The sequence below is a fragment of the Pleurodeles waltl genome, chromosome 1_2, assembly GCF_031143425.1.
Source record: "Pleurodeles waltl isolate 20211129_DDA chromosome 1_2, aPleWal1.hap1.20221129, whole genome shotgun sequence".
Lineage (NCBI taxonomy): Eukaryota > Metazoa > Chordata > Amphibia > Caudata > Salamandridae > Pleurodeles > Pleurodeles waltl.
The window spans coordinates 76473604-76493988 of NC_090437.1; the positions used below are offsets into that span (position 1 = coordinate 76473604).

The 20385-nt window shown below is 46.2% G+C and overlaps 1 protein-coding gene across 4 annotated transcripts in view; it reads left to right on the forward strand.

Annotated features, from left to right (window-relative positions):
* Positions 1 to 18084, forward strand: part of TDRD7 (tudor domain containing 7) — a 779147-nt gene extending 761063 nt beyond the window's left edge. For 2 of the 4 annotated variants that reach the window (XM_069236519.1, XM_069236523.1), the window contains one exon: positions 17572 to 18084. In XM_069236519.1, the coding sequence (XP_069092620.1) occupies positions 17572 to 17789 (218 nt within the window). In that variant the 3' untranslated portion in view covers positions 17790 to 18084. The remainder of the gene's footprint in view (positions 1 to 17571) is intronic. The other 2 variants (XM_069236528.1, XM_069236514.1) reach the window with 1 other exon arrangement.
* Positions 18085 to 20385: the final 2301 nt, after the last annotated feature.

Genomic DNA, 20385 nt, shown 5'->3' on the forward strand with positions numbered 1-20385 from the left:
CCCTCCTGGGCACTGACTCCGGCGGTGGTCTCCTGACCAGTGACGATACTTTGGCCCTCCTGGGCAATGACACTGGCGGTGGCGGTGGTCTCCTGACCACTGACGATACTTGGGCCCTCCTGTGCAATGACTCTGGCGGTGGTCTCCGGACCAGTGACGACGGTGCTGGCGGTGGCGTCCCGGCCGCTGGGAAGGATGCCGCCCTTCTCCGCTGTGATGCTCACACCAGGCTGTGCAGACTTCTTCTGGCCCTTCCCCACCTTTGGAGAACTCACAGCTGACTCTGCAATCCCCCTGGGACCCCTGTGAGTGGTTTTGCCTCCAGCAGTCTTCACATGGTCCCGTTGGCCACTTTCCAACTTCAGAGCCTTTACAGGGGGTGGAGTGGCAGTGCCTTGGCTCCGTGTCACACTGCCTGCCCTGGTGGCCGGTGCACTCCACACACCTTGAACACGCACCACTGGTACTGGAGGCTTTTTGGCTGAGGCGCTACGACGGGACTGATGAATTGGAGGGGGGGTGGGGGCAAAAAGGTCAACTTTGCAGAGGGACATTTTTTGACGAACACTGGGATGAGTAGTTGGTGGGGGTCTGGGAGTGGAGGAAGAGGAGGTGGTTGTAGGAGGTGTCACTTTAGGTGTTTTGGGTGCAGGTGCAGGTACTGGAGGCTGTCGTGAGGTGGATGGATGTTGGGTGTGTGGGTGCCCGCGTTTGTGTACTTTGGGAGGGGGCGTCACAGTCATACTGGGAGAGGACACAGGGGACGTGTATATGGGAGTGGAGGTGGTGAGTGCAGGTGAGCGGGGTGTGGTGCTGGGTGTTCTGGTGCTTGTAGATGTAGTGCATGCAGGTGAGAGTGTAGACGAGACTGGGAGGGAGGAGGGAGACGACGAGGAGGGGGACACAGTGGAGGCAGTGGATGTTGCTGTGTCTGCATGTGGGTGATGCTTGTGTGTGTGCCTGTGGTGCCTATGTTTGCCTGAGCTACTTTTGTGTGTTGAGGTGTGTGCATGCTGGTCTGATGGTGTGTTTGGGATAGGCTGGGGTACAGGGGATTGGGTCTGGGTGGAGGAGGTTGGAGGGGGGAGGCTAGACACAGGGACAATGGCTGCCATCAGTGCTGAGGCCAGAGATTGCAGGGTTCGCTGAAGGACAGCCTGACCAGAATGAATGCCCTCCAGGAATGCATTACCGTGTTGCAACACCCTTTCAACACCCTGGATGGCATTCACAATGGTAGACTGCCCAACAGTGAGTGACCTGAGGAGGTCAATGGCCTCCTCACTGAGGGCAGCAGGGGTGACTGGGGCAGGGCCTGAGGTGCCTGGGGCGAAGGTGATGCCCACCCTCCTGGGTGAGCGGGCACGGGGCGAACGCTGAGGGGCTGCTGGGAGGGCGGTGCTGGTAGGGGAGGTGGCGGCTGTACCTGTAGAAGTGGGGCGCACAGATGGTGCCGCCACCACAAGGGAGCTCCCATTGGCGGACGAGTCCTTGTCGCTGGTTGGTGATCTGGTGGCCGACGTGAAGCTCCCCTCGCCCTCCGTCCCACTGGTGCATTCTGAGTCCGTGGTGTGGCCCTCCGTGGCTATGTGGGATGCAGCTCCCTCGTGCTCCGGTGCCACTGTACCTCCGCCAGATGATGCTGATGCACAAAAGAACAGGGAGAGCACAAAAAGGGGGTAGGGGAGACAGACGAGCTCCTGGCCTCTACAGATGCAATTTCTGGGATCTGGCCTACATGGCTATGGTGGACTTCTGCACACATGGATGCCACAGGGGCATGTATACCTGTACTTGGCCCTCTACTGCGGTGGGGTAGAGTGCCACATGGCCTGCATTACGGAGGGGCCTAGCCTACGTATTTTTGCCTGGCCTAGGTACACCCACAAGCCTCCTCCCCCACCCAGACCCCTCCACTGCGCGCAAAGTTCACAGAATGAGAGTGTACTCACCCCCTTGTGTCTGCTGTGATGCCCTCAAGCGCCCATCCAACTCAGGGTAGGCCAACGCCAGGATCCGGAACATCAGGGGGGTCATGGTGCGACTTGCACCCCTCCCACGTTGGGAGGCCATCCCCAGCTGAGCCTCCGCCATCTTCTTGCTCCAGCGGCGAATGTCCTCCCATCTTTTCCGGCAGTGGGTGCCCCGTCTCTGGTGGACCCCCAGGTTCCAGACGTCCTTGGCGATGGCACGCCAAATGTCCTTCTTCTGGTGGGCGCTGACCTACATGACATGCACAAGGGAAGAAGAGAAGTCATAACCAACTGCACCGTCGGTGTGAGTGTCCCCCTTCCTACCCTAGCCATGTGGCACATTCATTCACATGCATTAATGTTCCCTGAACTCTGCCCCCTTCCCTCTTAGAACCAGCCCTCTCCACCCAGGCCTAGCCCATACAACGTGCTACCTGTGTACTAACCTGTTGGTCTGGAGGACTGTAGAGTAGCGTGTACTGGGGGAGGACCCCGTCTACTAGTTTCTCCAACTCCTGAGCAGTGAAGGCAGGGGCCCTTTCCCCAGACGCAGCAGCCATTGTCTCTTCCAGACCGAGGTCACAGCAGCACTTGCAGTGTAGGTCCTCTCCTGTCGAAGATCAGGTATCTAGTGATTGAACAGATAGAATATGGCGGTGAGGTCCGCGGAGGTGCGTATCATCACCGGCGGCGCACTTGTTCATTGGCTCCTGAGACCCATAAGGTCCAATGTTAACCAATGCAGCATTGCGCCACGGTCTATGACCGCCTACCGCGACGGTGTACAACGCCAGCGCAGTTACCCCACAATCCCATTGTCCCAGTGTAGAGGTCAGGCAGCTGCCATTTCAGGGGCTCACATGGCTTCATTTACTTCTGCGTCACACATAGCTAGGCCTACACTCAACACACATACAGGAAGGGTTTTGTGTTTGGTGTCGTGTTCTGTGTAACTGTGGGTACATACCTGGAAAAAAGTTGACCCTGTGGTCGCTGTTGTCCTTCCTAGGCACCGTCATTTGGGACAATTGAGAAGATGGCAGAATCCTCCAGTGTACCGACCGCTGGTGGACCTGTTGACAATGGAGAAGCGACATTTAATCGTCACCTACAGGTTTGACCGTGCCACTATCCAGGAACTATGTACCCAGTTGGAGCCAGACCTCATGTCACCAATCCACCATCCCACTGGAATCCCCCCTGACGTGCAGGTGCTGTCAGTGCTCCATTTCCTTGCAAGTGGCTCTTTTCAGACAACAGTAGCCATGGCATCAGGGATGTCCCAGCCCATGTTTTCCAACGTGCTGTCCAGAGTGTTGTCTGCCCTGCTGAAACACGTAAGGAGATACATCATTTTCCCTGAGCTGGAAGATTTGGCTACAGTGAAAGGTGACTTCTATGCCCTTGGACATATCCCCAACATCATAGGTGCTATTGATGGCACCCATGTAGCTCTGGTCCCCCCCCACAGGAGTGAACAGGTGTACAGGAACCGGAAGAGTTATAATTCCATGAATGTACAGATGGTATGTTTGGCAGACCAGTACATCTCCCAGGTTAATGCTATGTTCCCTGGCTCAGTGCATGACGCCTACATCCTGCGGAATAGCAGCATCCCTGATATGATGGGTCAACTCCACAGGTACTGTATGTGGCTATTAGGAGACTCTGGTTATCCCAACCTGTCCTGGCTATTGACCCCAGTGAGGAATCCCAGGACCAGGGCAGAGGAACGCTACAATGAGGCCCATGGGCGGACTCGGAGGGTGATCGAACGCACCTTCGGCCTCCTGAAGGCCAGGTTCAGGTGCCTCCATATGACAGGTGGTTCCCTATTCTACTCACCGAAGAAGGTGTGCCAGATCATCATCGCCTGCTCGATGCTTCACAATCTTGCTTTGCGACGCCAGGTGCCTTTTCTGCAGGAGGATGGTCCAGATGACGGTGTTATGGCAGCTGTGGAGCCTGTGGGCAGTGATGAGGAGGAAGCTGAGGAAGAAGACAGCGACATCAGGGAGTCAGTCATACAGCAATATTTCCAGTGACACACAGGTAAGAACATTTTAGTTCTTACCATTACATTCACTGTCACATGTCTTCCTCTATCCTGTGTGTAATTTCATAGGATTATTTGGTAACTGAGTTGTTCCTTTACATTACAGTTTCACAGGTGTGCTTACCAACGTGTGTCATCTGCATGCATCCTTCAAGGACTTGTGATGTGTGACATAGGTATGTTGCCTTTACAACTAGAAACGCATTTTGACACTGTCATTGATAATACATTTTACCAAATCATAGACTGACTCAACATTGTTTTGTGGTTCAAGGGTGTTTATTTAAGTGCTCAAAAATGGAGGGGGGTTGTAAAAACGGTGATGGGTGATGGTGGAGGAATGTCCATGGCAGAGTCCAGTCTTACTCTCACAGGTGCACTGCCCATATGGGCATAGGAAGTGGAGCTGGGGCAGTTAAAGTATGGACAGGGTAACAAAGTGGGACAGTGGGGTGACAATCAGGGTGGTCTCATTTCCTGGCGGGGGTCTTGCCATCTTGCTCTGTCCTGTTCCTGGATCTCAGGGACCGCTTGGGTGGTGGTTGTCCGTCTGTAGGGGGTGGGGTGCTGGTGTGGTGGTCCGGTGGCGGGGCGTCCTGTCCATCGTCCATGCTAGTGTCAGGGGCCCCTTGGAGTGCCACGGTGTCCCTCATGGTCTGCTGTATGTCCTTAAGCACCCCTACGATGGTGCCCAAGACGGAACTGATGGTCCTGAGCTCCTCCCTGAACCCCAAATAATGGTCCTCCTGCAGGCGCTGGGTCTCCTGAAACTTGACCAGGACCGTGGCCATCGTCTCCTGGGAGTGGTGGTATGCTCCCATGATGGAGGAGAGGGCCTCGTGGAGAGTGGGTTCCCTTGGCCTGTCCGCCCCCTGTCGCACAGCAGCCCTCCCAGTTCCCCTGTGCCTCCGTCCCCTGGACCGTGTGCCCACTACCACTGCCCCCAGGTCCCTGTTGTTGTTGGGGTGGTGGGTTATCCTGGGTTCACTGTAGTGGTGGACACACAGCTGATTGACCTGTCCTGGGTACGGAGGTTTGGGCCCGCTGGGTGGGTGCTGTGCTGGTGTTACCAGAGGGTGGAAGGTCAGTGTTGGGCTGTGCCTGTGCAAGGGGAACCGACTGTCCCAAGGTCCACGGTGGTCCGGGCTGGTCATCAGGATCCAGTAGGGCAGAGCTGCTATCGTCACTGTGGGCCTCTTCTGTGGGTGGAGGGGAGTTGTCTGGACCCTCCGGTGTGGTGACGGTCCTTCGTGATCCTGCAGGGGCATAAGAGCATGATTATTGCATGTGTGTGTGTCATGGTGTGCAATGGGTGGGTGTGCGTGTACCCCAGTGCAAGCATTCCTGTGTGAGGGCTTGTGTGATGATGGTTAGGGGTTGTTATGGGTATGTGCAGTGAGCATGCTTTTGTGATGGGTGTCCATGCTTAGTTGTGTCATGCAGGGCTTGTTGTTGGGATGTGTGGTTTGTGTTCTTAGTACATTAGTGAGGAGTTTGGGTGATAGGGGAGGGGGTGAGGGTGGGGGTGTGTGATAGAATGCAGGTAGGGTGGGGGATATGATATTTAAGATTTTACTTACCAGTGTCCATTCCTCCACCGACTCCTCCGAGGCCCTCAGGATGCATGATGGTCAAGACTTGCTCCTCCCATGTTGTTAGTTGTGGTGGAGGAGGTGGGGGTCCGCCGCCAGTCCGCTGAACCGCAATGTTGTGCCTGGAGACCGCTGAACACACCTTCCCCCGTAGGTCGTTCCACCTCTTCCTGATGTCCTCCCGATTTCTTGGATGCTGTCCCACAGCGTTGACCCTGTTGACTATTCTGCGCCAAAGCTCCATCTTCCTGGCTATGGATGTGTGCTGCACCTGTGAGCCAAATAGCTGTGGCTCTACCTGTAGGATTTCCTCCACTATGACCCGGAGCTCCTCCTCGGAAAAGCGGGGGTGTCTTTGGTGTGACATGGGGTGGTGTGTGTGTGATGTGTGGGGCGGTGTGAGTGTTGATGTGTGTGGTGATGTGTAGTGGTGTGTGTTGTTTTATGCGTGGGTGATGGTGTTGTGTGCCTCTGTGTGGTGGGATTGTCTATTCTGTGCTATCTCTCTTTCGCCTTTGTGACTAATTTTTGGTCGTAGGGTTTTGTGGGTGATGTGGGTATGTGTTTTATATTGTGTTGGGTGTGTGGGAGTGGTGTGTGTATGTGTATCAGGTGTGTGTATTTGGAATTGTCCAATGTGGCGGTGTTTTGGAGATGTGTATGTATTTTGAGCGCGGCGGTGTGTACTGCCAATGGAATACCGCGGTTGAAAGACCGCCGCGTGGATTCGTGGGTTGTAATAGCATGGGTGTGTTTCTGTTGGCGTGGCGGACTTGTGTGGGTGACTGAATTTCTGCGTATTCCGAGATGTGTGTCATAATATCTGTGGCGGAATGCCGCGGCGGTGTATTGGCGGTCTTCTGCACGGCGGTAAGAGGCTTTTACCGCCAATGTTGTAATGACCCCCTTAGTTTCTTTCTTGAAAACACCAGGTTGATGATCAGCTTCTTATTGGATTCACCAGTGCAAAGAAAGGCATGGCAGTGCAGAAGAGGACCATCAGTCACTGGATCCTGCTCTGCATTAAAACCTGCTATAAAGTAGCCAAGAAGCAGTCTCGGGAAGCCTTCTGGGTCCACTATGCCAGAGCCAAGGCTGCTATCACTGTGTTGACACGCAGGATGCCTGTTGTGGACATTTGACAAGCGGCTACGTCGGCATTGCTCAATTGCTTGTATGGACAGCCAGGTCCATTGAGAGGTGCACTTTACCCACTTGACCCGGCAGTTTGTTTTTGGTTTGAGCAAGTTCAGACCCACCACTTCAAAGGTGCTGCTTTTGTATCTATTCAAAAGATGAGGAATTGCCGTTAGAAGTCTCCATTAGAAGATCAAGTTACTGACTTAAATTAACGCTCTTTGTGGTATAGAGACTGCCTTGTAGATTCCTCACTGACTCTCCCATTCTCTCTGTTCTGTGAACTGGACTTTTTAAAAGGTCTGTATTAGAATTCTGCCCTGGTCACTAACCATCTGGAGATTGGATTCTACGTTTAAGGGTGCAGACAGTTCAGAAAGCATCTGATGTCCACGTGCATGGGTGTCACCCATATAGGGCCCCACGTGTCACTTCTGGAGCTGAGCAATATTAGCACAGAGCCGCATGGCTAGAGATTTTCTAGATCCAGTCTGGCACCTGGGAGAGTATTCAAAAGTTGATGAATCTGGGGTAAGATATTCTCCACCAGAAAGAGCGTTACTAAAGATAAGTTGTTCTTCCATCGTCCACTTGAGCTGCATTCTATCTCCCTTTCTCACCATTGTGCTCCGGTTGCTTTAGTTTCCTCTCCCCACACAGCCCCATTCCGTTACTGATTCAGTTGTAATCATTTTTAGAACCACCCCTTTCATGCATACTGTTTTCTTATATGATGAAGTCCGCGTTCTACTGCTTTCTCCTGCTCGTTTTTGTCCATTTCCTCCATTTTGCTGCCCTCCTGTGTCTTCCTTCTTACGTTCCTATTACTGTGTTGTCATTTGCTGCATTATGTGTTGTTTTTCTGCAGCAAACTCTGTCTTGGCCCCTTTTATGTTCCGTCTGCTCAGTGGTCATAGTGGGCAGGATTGGAGGGGCACGATGTGCCCCTACTGTTTTAATTTATGAAAACCCATTATCCCTACTTCTTATTAAAAGACAACAATCCCGGGATGGTAAATTCCGGCAGTGCAAATGCTTCAGCTTAAGTCTCCTGTGCTGTGACACCGAGGGAGGGGCAGGCAGCTTAACAATAAACAGGCCTTCTTGCCAGGGTGCCTCAACTCCTAAAGAAATGCAAATGTGCTCAACTGGTTAATCTGCAAATGTAAAGGATGCTTGGGAGCAGGTACTGGTTTAATTGATCGAATCAAATTCTTATCGACTGATAGTGCGAGGGAGTTATCAGCTGAGCTGTGCAGTGTGTGCGTTTTAGGGCAGTTAATTAAAAAGAAATCATTACCTATATTTTGGGTATAATTAAAACCTATATTTTGGAAGCAACGTTTTATCCGAAACATTTTTGCATATTTGGTAGCAGTGTGCCATATCCTGCGTGTAATGCAAGTTTGACATAATGACTTACATTTTCTCAGTGCTTCCTGTCATAGGCTGGGCCCTCGTAGCTCTAACAACAAACAAGCCACAATTCTCCATTGCTCCAACCAAGATTTCATCCTTTGGTTTTCTGGTTGCACACAGACCTCTGTTAATTAACAAATAGAGGTTTCATAATACACAATAGTGCATATACCACTGATTAACTTAACTATTTTTGTTCTTTTAATCCTGTAGGAAAATATTTTGCTTTTGTTAACCACATCTTTGACCCCCCCACCCCACACTCATTTACCCCGCCCCATTGAATGCAGCATCACAGTTACCATACATTTGTAATGCACTTCGACCGCTGCATGTGCTTTCCTCCTGCAGCAAATCCTTTCTGCACACCATACCTCGCAATGTAGGACCTTTTTCTTGCTCCCCTTTGTGCTTTATTGAATCGGTTCTCTCTCTCTCTCCTGCCCCCATTTGTTTTTCAGTCTTTGTTGTACACAATAGCCCACAGCTCATGTCACTGTAGGGGTAGGGTACAAAGGTATTATAGGCAGCAAGAAAGAACTGCTATTCACACTCCTGTGTTAACTTATGAAGTATCTTCATTATAAGGATCCACAACAGCCAACAGCACCCTCAAGGTTCAGAGCCAGCCTCCAACTGCCACTCCACCAGACTCTAGAATCCGAGGGCACTGATGTCACACAAAACTTACAGGTCTCAATAATAAACAGTAAAAGAGAGGAATAAAGAATAACATTGCAAGATTAAAACACACAATTCAAAAATAGTACAAATGCAATATGTCATACAACTTCACATTATGCCACATATTACACCATCTCCCCCCCCTTAAAACAACAAACAAAAACAATAATAACAAATTAGTTCAAGATAAAATCATTGAACTTAAAAGGTAATTTAACAATTCTGTTGCTACGTGTACACACACGCTTAGGGGAATTGTGGTCCTCTGCATCACCTCTATGTAAACCTACTACATCGTGATTGCAACAGCTTTCTGACCTTCCCACTCCATTGTCTGCTGACTTTGTGGAAACATTAAGAAACAAGCTACTTGAATTGGGGTCTTTCTCCCTGCCAGAGTAAACTTTTCTAAATGTGTCTGCCTGTGAAACAGAAATAGAAACAACACTGTTCCTATTCCACCATCCTTTCCCTTCTCGTAAGACCGATGCTTTGGTGATTCTGACCACCCTAACAGGCAAAGAAAATTTGGATTCCCATTTAGAGACTCTTTGAGGTTTCTTTATCAACACCCAATCATGTAAATTCATTTCTGTGTTCTTGACCTTATTCCTGACATCATAATTACTTTTCTGTTAATTGTTTCTATAAATCTCTGTGTTGTAGATCACTCAACTGCACATCAGAGTTTTTGAATTTGTCAGCTAACCAGGCTGGAACAAGATTGGATCTGTACTCCCTTCCTCTGAGAAGTGTGAAGGGAGAAATGCATGTGGTTGAATGTGGTGTATTAGAATACGCCCAAGTTTTCTCCTTAAGAAAGTCATACACATTACGATTACTAGCCAAAGCTGTTTGAATCCCTTCCTTCAAAATATGATTTGCGCTCTCTACTAAACCATTAGAAGCTGGACTATGTAAGGCAACTTGCAAGAGTTTAATATTAAATCTTTCCATGAAGCTTCCCATTTTCTTAGAAGTGAAATACACTCCATTATCAGTAACAATTACTGATGGAGCACCTTCTAACAAAATAAGATCCGATACGAAAGAAATCACAGCATCAGTATTAGCATCTTCCACAAACGAAAAATATATCCATTTCGAAAAATAATCTATAGCAACAATTAATTATCTCATGTCCATACGCAACAAGCGGAAAGGACCAGAGAAATCCATAGCAATTTTTTTCCACGGCTTACTTGGAAAAGAAACTGTGTGTAATGGTTTAGTTTTGCACTTCCAATGTTTATCGACACAACACAATAGGAACATTTGTCAACAAAATCTGCCATTTGTTTATCCAGATTGGTCCACCAATATTTTTCTTTTAATCTTTTACAAGTAGCAGAAAGACCTAGATTACCTTCATGTGCAGTTTTTATTAATCTCAATCTTAAATCACTAGCTGGTACACAGACGGAGCCCCTCATGCAAATACCATTCTCACAAGACAGTTCCATAGCTAACTGACAGTAAGCATTCATCGCATAACTATATTTCTTCTTGCTGGGCCAACCATGTTTAATGTGATGCAAAACCTGTGACAAAATACCATCATTTGACATGGCTAATTTCCAGTCCTCATGTCCTCATCTGTAAAAAAAAAAAAAAAAAAAAAAAACACCAGATGCAGAGACCAAGTCCAATACTTCTACCACACAATCAGTATCTTGGTAATCGCTAACATCAGGAGTGCATGGCAGTGGAAGACGTGATAAACAATCTGCTCTTAAATATTTGCCACCAGACACATACTTCACTTCAAGATTATATTCCTGTAACTTCGAAAGAAGACAAACAAGCCGGACAGATGCTTTTCCTAAGCCATTACCGCCCAACAAAAATACCAAAGGCTTGTGATCAGTGTAAATCTCAAAATAATTTCCCCAAATATATGTCCTAAATTTTTGAACAGCCCAAACACAGGCTAAGGATTCCCTTTCAACCGGGCTATAATTACTCTCTGCACTTGAAAGGGCCCTGGACGCAAATGCAACCGTATTTTCTTGACCATTCATTCACTGATCAAAAACAGCTCCGAGACCCTTAAGGCTAGCATCAACAGTTATAAATGATTTTCCAGAGGGAATAAACGATTTCAAGGTTGGAGTCGACAATACAACTTGTTTTAAGCATTCAAAAGCATCAATAACCTGATCATCCCAAACAAATTTACTGCTTTTTTTCAATAATGATCTGAGGGGTTTTACAGTCAGGGCAAAACCATTAACAAACCTTGAATAATATTCGCAAAGCCCAAGAAAGGAACGCAGCCTATCTTTGTTGGCCGGAGGAGGAGCCTTCTTTATAGGCTCAAGATTGCATATTTTAGACTTAAAGCCATCAGCCGAGATCGTGTGACCAAGATACTCTACACTTTCAACCATGAATCTACATTTCTCAGTTTTAATGGTCATGCCACAAGTTTGAAGTATACCGAATACTTTATCAAGAACCTCTCTGTTCTCCTACTGTTTCCATGTCATCCTGGAAGGCATAGACATTTCTCAAGTGACCAAATAATAAATCCATCATTTTTTTGGAACACGCTTGCTGCTGAAGCCAAACCAAAAGGTAATCTGAGCTATTTATAAGGAATAATCAATGTAGGAAAGTCTTGAGAGCTTTCACTAAGAGGAATCTGGTGATATGCCAAATGTAAATCTATATTTGAAAAAAACTTAGAATTACCTAAAGTGGTTATCAACTCTTGAATGTGTGGGAGTGGATGACAATCCACCAGGATATTTTTATTGAGTGAGCTCAAGTCAACACATAACCTGAGATCTCCATTTTTCTTTTTGGTGATAACAATTGGAGAAACCCATTCTGAGGAGTCGGTAGGAGCAATTATACCATTCGAAACCAACTTATTGAGTAACTCCTTCAGTTGGTCTCTGATAGACAAAGAAACAGGTCTGACCTTGTGTGACACTGGGACAGCTCCTTCCTTAAGTTTAATGCAGTGCTCAAAACCCATCACAGTCCCAACCTTATCAGCAAAAACCCCTGGAAACATCAGTATGAAGTGTGCTGGCAATGTGTTGTTGGGTATTAGAAACAAAACAGAACTTTTCTCCTTACTGTGGGGCCTGTGTCCTAGGGTTATGGGATTATCTTGACCTGGACGTGTACAATGCCCAAAAGAGGCAAATCTTTCCACCCACAGTGTCCCTTCCTTTTACTGCTACATAAACCTTAGTGACAATAGACCTACCCAAAATTTCTAAGGTAGTACAAAAGAATCCCAATAAATCAATGTCCTGGTCCCCAAAAGCTTTGGGAGTGATATCAGCACTTTCCAAAGACATAGTCGCAGGCCAAAAATGAAAGAAAGTCCTGTCTGCCAAAATAATAATGGGTGCACCTGAGTCAGCCATGATTAAAATTTTCTTTGAATCTATGAGTGCTTCGCAAATAGGTCCCTTGAAGTGCTTAACACAATTAACCTTGTCATTGTTTGGTAAGTCTACCATCAAGACACGATTAGACAATTTACTTGAGCAATCTGCCACATCATCCATGTCTTTAGTATGCACACTACTAATTTTCATTTTGGTTCCAGGATTAAAGCTATGGCCAGATTGTCTACACACAACTTGGAAATGACCTATTTTCTGACATTTCAGGCACCTTTTCCCAAGGGCAGGACACTTTTGATTATTGCCTATGTGATTACGAGAAACCACACCAGTAACATGACCTTGCAAACTGAGGCATCCCCTTCCTTAGTTTAAAACACCTCTCTTTAATGTAGCAAACCTCTAAATCATCAGCAACTTGACCGACAGTAGCCTGTTCACTCTGACTGCACACAACTCTCGATGTGATAATAGATCAGTGGCTTTCGCTAAATCCACAGCTTCATCTAAGGAAGGATTAAGATGCGCCAAAAGACATACCTGAATTTCTTTGGCATGGCAATGGAAAACAAACTGATCCCTTATATACACATCCATAATATTGCCAAAATCACACTTCGCCGCAAGCACACGCAAAGTAGCCAAATACTCATCAACTGATTCATCAGCTGACTGTTTGCACATCGCAAAATTAAACCTTTCCAGCAATATATTAGAATCATCAGAGTACTGTTTTCTGAATCTCTATTTTCCTTCAACATAAACATTCCAAACAAATATCTTCACCCAACGGTGGTGGAATGACCGGCAAATTGTCAAACACTCGCTGTCCCGCAATCCCAAGGTGATTAAAAAGAAGAGCTAGTTTCCTGGCTGGGGAAAATTCATTAGCATCTATTGCAGTAAGATAATTCTCAAAATTCCTCAGCCATTCACTCCATCTTATCTCAGGTTTCCTAGCTTTTTGTAGGAAAGATGGAGGTTGTACCACTACATGACTTGAAGACATGTTAACCACACAAATTGAAGTAGACAAATCAAAACGTGCACCCAAAATGGAATAGCATCAAAATTCCGCAAAAGGAGATAGGAAAAACTTGAAAATCAAGTCAATAAACATATGCATGTAAGCAATTTGTTGATACAGGCAAAGACAACAATAAAGTACTAAATGATCACTTCAGTGTTTTTCTTTCCATCCTCCTTCCTTATTCTTTTCCGACACAAAATCCTCGAAGAACAGAACAAAAACTTTGTAATTGGACACGAAAACGGTATCCAATCGCAATGCACTATTTAATGATCCGATTGAGTACTCCGTCAAGTTTTTGGAAAGCGAAAGTCATCATGCACGAGGCTTGGCTAAATAGTCTCCAGGCAACCGGCTGTAGAACAACCCGGAAGAAATGCACCCAGAATGTCTCCTTCCTGTTCAGCAAGCGTGCTGACACGTGCGTTGTTTAGCAACTGAAGAAACATGCTCAGTACGTCTCCTTCCTGGCGTCTCACGCGTTACCAAGCAACTGAACAGTCCTCCGTGACGTGCAACCGTGCAAGAACGCCTGCCGCAGCAGCAACCACAGCTACCAGTTTGACACAGTGAGCACGCTCGCGAATCCAAACTATTGAGCGCTGTCCCGTGCCTCAGCGGCCAACAATACTATTGATTGCGCCTCTTTTGCCTTACCTGGCAACAATGGTTTCCACAAGCGTCTCACACGGCCACAACTGACAGGAACGGCCTGTTTTCTTGTAAGCGGTGCATGAGGGTTTTCCAATACTTCCAGCGTTTACGAAATCCATGGTTTTCGGTAGATCAAACTGCTACCCCACTACTGGTACCAAAAGATGTAGGGGTAGGGTACAAAGGTATTCTAGGTAGCAGGAAAGAACCGCTATTCACACTCCTGTGTTGAATTATGCAGTATCTTTATTATAAGGATCCACGACAGCTGACAGCACCCTCAAGGTTCAGAGCCAGCCTCCAACCGCAACTCCACCAGACTCTAGAAACTGAGGGCACTGATGTCGCACACAACTTACAGGTCTCAAAAATAAACAGTAAAAGAAAGGAATAAAGAATAACATTGCAAGATCAAAATACACAGTTCAAAAATAGTACAAATGCATTATGGCATACAACTGCACAATATGCCACATATTACAGTCACGTTTTGTTATTAAAAAAAAAAAAAAAAAAAAACTCCCCTTACTATCATTCAACTCTTCCCGTATTTAACATCGTCTGCACTCAAGCACCCGGCACTTAACTTTATTTCAATTAAGTATAATTTAGCTGTTTACGACCAGCAAGCGCAACCATGTGTTTTTACTCCCACTTACTATATCACAAATATGTAACACTTCTGTATACTACGTGTGTCGTTTCGTAGTGCCTTTCCATTAAAAGTCCACTTTGTCTATTTTCAGTGCTATGTTCTTTTTATGGGACTAATTCAATCCATGCACCTGTTATTATAGTGCCTATTGCACATTATATTCAAGCTTGTGTTTAGTGCTAAAGCACGATCCTCTTAACCAACCCAGAAAGGAAAGTACTATTTGTATTCAATTTCTGATACACACCTCTTATTGCAGACGATTTCTATTGTGACAGCAATGTGTTCTCTTCAGTGATATACAAATATTTCCACAGCTATGCCATGAAGCCTAAAGGCGCCAGGCGGAGCCCATCACCGTTAACAGACACGACATTTAGTACCTCTTGATATGTTTATGCCATGTTTCACAATGGCACGCGCACTTAATGTAATCTTTTTGTTCTTACAAATTGGATGCTTTATCTGAAATCAGGCACCAGACTTTATCTACTTGTAAATTTAGTTTGTATAAGACATGGTATTGACCAATATTGCGTTTGAAGCTATAGCCTTCATTCAGTTCCTTGGCACATGTTCCCACATTAATGTTATGTGAGAGGTTTACTAATAGTGTATACATTTTTCAAAAGTATTATTTCTGTGATTGTTGCGCTCCTTCTCCGCTTTATCATTTTGTGCAGGAAACAACCTTTACCACGCAGTCCTTACCATGCATTTACACTTGCGTGCTAGGTGTTTGCGTAGTAAGGTTATGCTTGGTAATGGCACTTCAAATGTATCTGTATATCTGTGTGTGTTTGTGGTAATGATTTGCGCCACAAAGACTGCGTGACACTGGTATATGCATGGTAAAGGCATGCGTTGTAATATCATACAACCTTCTGTGCTTATTCGCCTCTCCAAACCTTACCACTCCCACGCTGGCTGCGTCATAGCATTTAAAAAAAACATTTTTATACTTTCAGCCATGCTTTTTTAGGTCGAGCATAGCAGCACGCAAGTGCTGCTTTTACGACGTGTTGGTATGTATCTGGGCTTTTAACCACACACAGCGTACAACTATCTCTTGGTAACTGCTTTAAGTTTGTCCCTCCTTTGGGCGGTTTTGTTACGCCTTGGCCATCGACCCTATTACATGGATAATTGCACTTTTGCCGATAACTTAGACTGCAAGCAAACTTTTTTCCTTTTTTGTCTCTCTTTGCACTTAGGGCGGCACTTTGAATTGGCACACTTGTGTCAACTGTTTTACTTTTTATTTTCAGTTTGTGTGGCGAGAAAAGTCCAGTTAGTAATTTACAACGCTAATAGTTCTAACTCGAACGAATGTAAGACCAATTGCAGTTCAAATGCTTGTTGTAAACAGCTGTAAATCGTGTTCTTATCTGGTCACAAATGCTGCTACTCCTGTTAGTCCATGTGGGCGATACACTGTTTAGCTCAGAGGGAGCAGAGAAGTACCAAGCAGATGACTGTTTATTTCCACATCTGCGGACCATGTTTTTGCCTTAACAGTTACTTTTGATTGTATTCTTCACTCCCCAAAGACCCAGGTACAGTTTGTGCCACTGCTCAGTCTGTTTTCAAGAATATCAGGAGTTTGCCAATTACCCTGTAATGGATCAGCTGATTTTATTTCTGGGGTTATCAACCTTGTTATTTTCTGCTTTCTGTTCCACTGTTTACAATAAAATGGATATTTGCAATTTAGCCATAAATTCTTTGTGCGGGTGAGACAGGCTTCTGCATCTGGTGGGTTTTGGGCCCACTGCTATATTTCCATTCTCACATTTAGCAGTGCGGCAGGTGCAGCAGCCACCGTCACGCATATCAGTGCATGTAAATCGGACAGTGACATGCGCAACGGGGCTGTGCACGGGGGCCCTTGGGGCCCCCATTCCGCCAGCCTTTTCCTGGTGAGGAAAATCAGATAAGGAACTCCACCATCATCAGGCTGTCTGGTGGCGGTAGCCTTGCGGTGGTGGAGTTCCACCTGTGGCGGTCCCGCCATGAACATAATATGGCGGTCCAGACTGCCATGCCGGGGGCAGTAATTACTGACACCGCAGGCATGGCGGTCCAGACTGCCTATGTTCATAATGACCGCCGATGTAGCTGGACACAGGTAAGTGACCAGTTCATGGTTAAAATGGCTTCCTCGCATTTACAAAGTCCAGTGCAATAGACCTGTAGTTCGTAGGGCCACCTCTGCTCATGCAAGGGTGCCCTCACACACAGGTACGTGCACCATGCCCTCTGGGCTAGGAGGACCTACCGTAGTTGTGACCAGTAGTGAAAGGGTGCATGTACCTTTTCACGCAGGCCTGCAGATACATTTTGCATGGGCTCCCATGGGTGGCACAATACATTCTGCAGCCCATGGGGAACCGTTGATGCCTGAGTGCCCTGGATACCAAAGTACCAATTACTAGGGACTTACATGGGGACACCAGTATGCCAATTGAGGGGTGTGTAAAGTCCTAAGCAACCAAATTTAGAGGGAGAGAGCACAATCACTGGGGCCCTGGTTAGCAGGATCCCAGTGAAAACAGACTACACATACTAATAGGCAAAAAGTGGGGATAACCTGCCAAAAAGAGGATGTTATCTACAAGTGGTCTATTGGGACTCATAGTCAGTTAAGCTCTTTTTCCACCTGGTTACTACTACCATCTTTGGCATTAGTAAAGGCACTTGAATGAAGCAGGAATGAGTGGTCATTTGTAGGGGCAGTGACCACATTCAGATCAGGTAGGCAGGAATAATAACTGCAGGTACAACTCGGGAGTTAAGCTGACCTCAGCCCTCTAAAGCTGAGTTGAGAACAGTGAATGAGTAGTCCTCTCGGTAACAAATTGTGAGGCAAGAGTAGTATGAGGGGACGTTTTAGTTCTCACTGTGTGATTTCCCCCAGATACACATTTGCATTCTAGTGCTGCTGGTGGCTTTTCTGTTTTAGTAGTGTATGTGATAAATTTTAACATGTGTTGTATTCTATTGCAGGAGTGAAATGTGAACAGTGGTCTGAGGAGGCCTCCATTGTTTTTCGTAATCACGTGGAGAAGAAACCTCTGGTGGCACTGGTGCAATCAGTTTTTGAAAGCGCAGATCCTTGGAATCGAAAAGTTGTGGCATACTTAGTCGACACATCACTTCCAGACACTGATCTATGGATTCATTCACTGATGAGTGAATTCCTCGAAGGATTGTCCAAATCTTGAAAATATTGTGGCATTTGACTTAATGTAGAATCTTTAACGGCAAGATAAATGTGTAAAAAGATTTATTTTTAGAGGTTTTCCGTTTTGGAAGGTTTTCAATAAATGAGGTATTCAAATTGTGAATTCTGTAAACAATATTTAAAAAACATTTACTTTTGTTTACATAAAGAGACTAATTTCCATAGAGATTGCAGTGTGTTATACTAAAGTTTATATATAAATATATATATATATAAATGCATATGTATATTGTTACTTTGAAAATGCAGTGTTATTTTCAAAATAAATGGACATTAAAAGTAATTTAATTTTTTTGTGAAACTGATTTATTGTCTAACCCTAAATTTTCTTACTACAATGGATCATGATAAAATAAACATGAAAGGGAACGTATGTGATGATTCTCAGTACTTTAAAATAGAATGGTACTGTGAACCTGCACTTCTTTATTTTGAGAGGCAGCACTTCTCAACAGAGGGTGCTATATGTGTAATTGAACAGTACCAGTACTTCTCAGAAGCAACTAGGTACTCTGGCATAGGGTACCTGCACTTCTATTTTTTTGTTTCAAGTACTGGTGATTCCTATCTGTGAAGGGGTGGAGAGTATATTGAGCAGTACTTCAAAGCCGTTAGCAGAATCCTTCAGGATAGACTTGCTAGAATTCATAGTTTTCCTCCCACCCCCTTACTAACAGGCAAGAACAATTTTTGTTGTCAAAAGTAATTAACTTGGGAATACTCTTCAACTGCTGCTCACATGTCCATTCATGAATATCAACCAATCAGATCCTGGTTTGCTTACACAAATGATGAAAGAGCTGTGTCTTTCTGTCAGTTTTTCAGACAGTCTTGGGTTTGTTTGTACTTTTGTCTGAGCAAACCTAGACTTGAGAGCATGCATTACTTAATCTTTGCAAATATGCTTTAGAGGGAAAGCAGAAGAGCTTCACTGGACATTTTTAGCCTAGTAGACTTTCTAATGGATAATTATACCTTCAGATTTCTCACCATTGGATTACCTCCAGATACCAAACTTGAAGCCAGAAACTTTAAATGGCTTCACTGCCCAAATAGTTGGTACCTCAGCTCTGTCTCTACTTTGGGATCCACTCATGAGCAATACATCACAGGGTTGTTTGAGTTGTCATCCTGGTGTGCTGATGCAGTTTTCTTCTTGTCTGTGTCCTTCAGCATGGATCTGTAGTTGCTATCCTCTCAACATTGCTTCACAAAGGATTGTATTTACAGTGTGTTTCACAGTTGTCTTGCCAGAGGATTTCAGACTTTAAGAATTGTCATTCCTATCACAATATGTTGCTCTTGAGCCCTCACAACTTATTTCTATGCTGCTTAGCACCTAAATACGACTCAGTCATATGTTAAGCGTGGTCTGTTGAAGTACAACAACATGAAGGTGATGAGTGGAATGCTTCTATTAATCTCAGCCGCTGGCAATTGCTCAGGTCCACATCCCAATCCGTTGTTTTTTGCCCACCATGTCACCTCAGTTTGGAGCCAGCCATATGCAAATCAGTCTTGACCCTGCTCCAATAGGAACAGTCCAGCCTGAAATGCCAAGCTAGGTCCTCCCTGAATCAGAATACAAGCAACCTAGGACCAGTTGTTCCCTTATTATGGGCTCTTCAGCCAGGTATAGCTTAATTCCAGTGGCCCAGTGAGAACAAGACCCATTGCACTTCGAACTGAGGTTTTTAGTTAATCTACCCAATTCGCATCACCATCCCTTCCAGTGTTTCCTTTTCAATCTGAGCGGAGCTTGAAACTTTCCTGACTCCCCAGCAATTTCTGGACATTCAGGCTATGATCCCAATGTTTTGGGAAGAAACTGTACGTTCGATGGCATCTGTCGCTGTAGATACACATGTTCTGCATAGCTCGCCATCTGGTGTTGGGTCGGAGTGTTACAAGTTGTTTTTCTTCGAAGAAGTCTTTCGAGTCACGGGACCGAGTGACTCCTCCTTCTGTCTCCATTGCGCATGGGCGTCGACTCCATCTTCGATTGTTTTCTTTCCGCCATCGGGTTCGGACGTGTTCCTGTCGCTCCGAGTTTCGGAACGGAAAGTTAGTAAATATCGGAAGATTTTCGTCGGTATTGTTGCGTTCGGGATCGGCGTAGTTAGATTCAACACCGCATCGAAGATCGACGCGCTCCGGTGCCCTTCGGGGTAGTTTTCGATCCCCCGTCGGGGCCTGGTCGGCCCGACCGCGTGTCGAACAACGCCGATGGAACGGACCCCGTTCAGTTTTTGTCCCAAATGCCACAACAAATACCCGTATACAGACCAACATTTGGTCTGTAACCTGTGCCTGTCACCTGAGCACAGTGAAGAGACTTGCGAGGCCTGTTGCGCGTTCCGGTCCCGAAAGACACTCCGTGACCGTCGAGCCAGGAGACTTCAGATGGCGTCCACGCCGACAGCGCACCGAGAGTTCGAGGAACAAGAGGAAGAAGAAACCTTTTCGATCCACGAATCGGACTCCGAGGAATTCGACGATCAAAGAACCGTGAGTAAGACGTCGAAAACAACACATAAGAAAAGTGACAAGGCCCAGGGGACGCCACTGCCACCAGG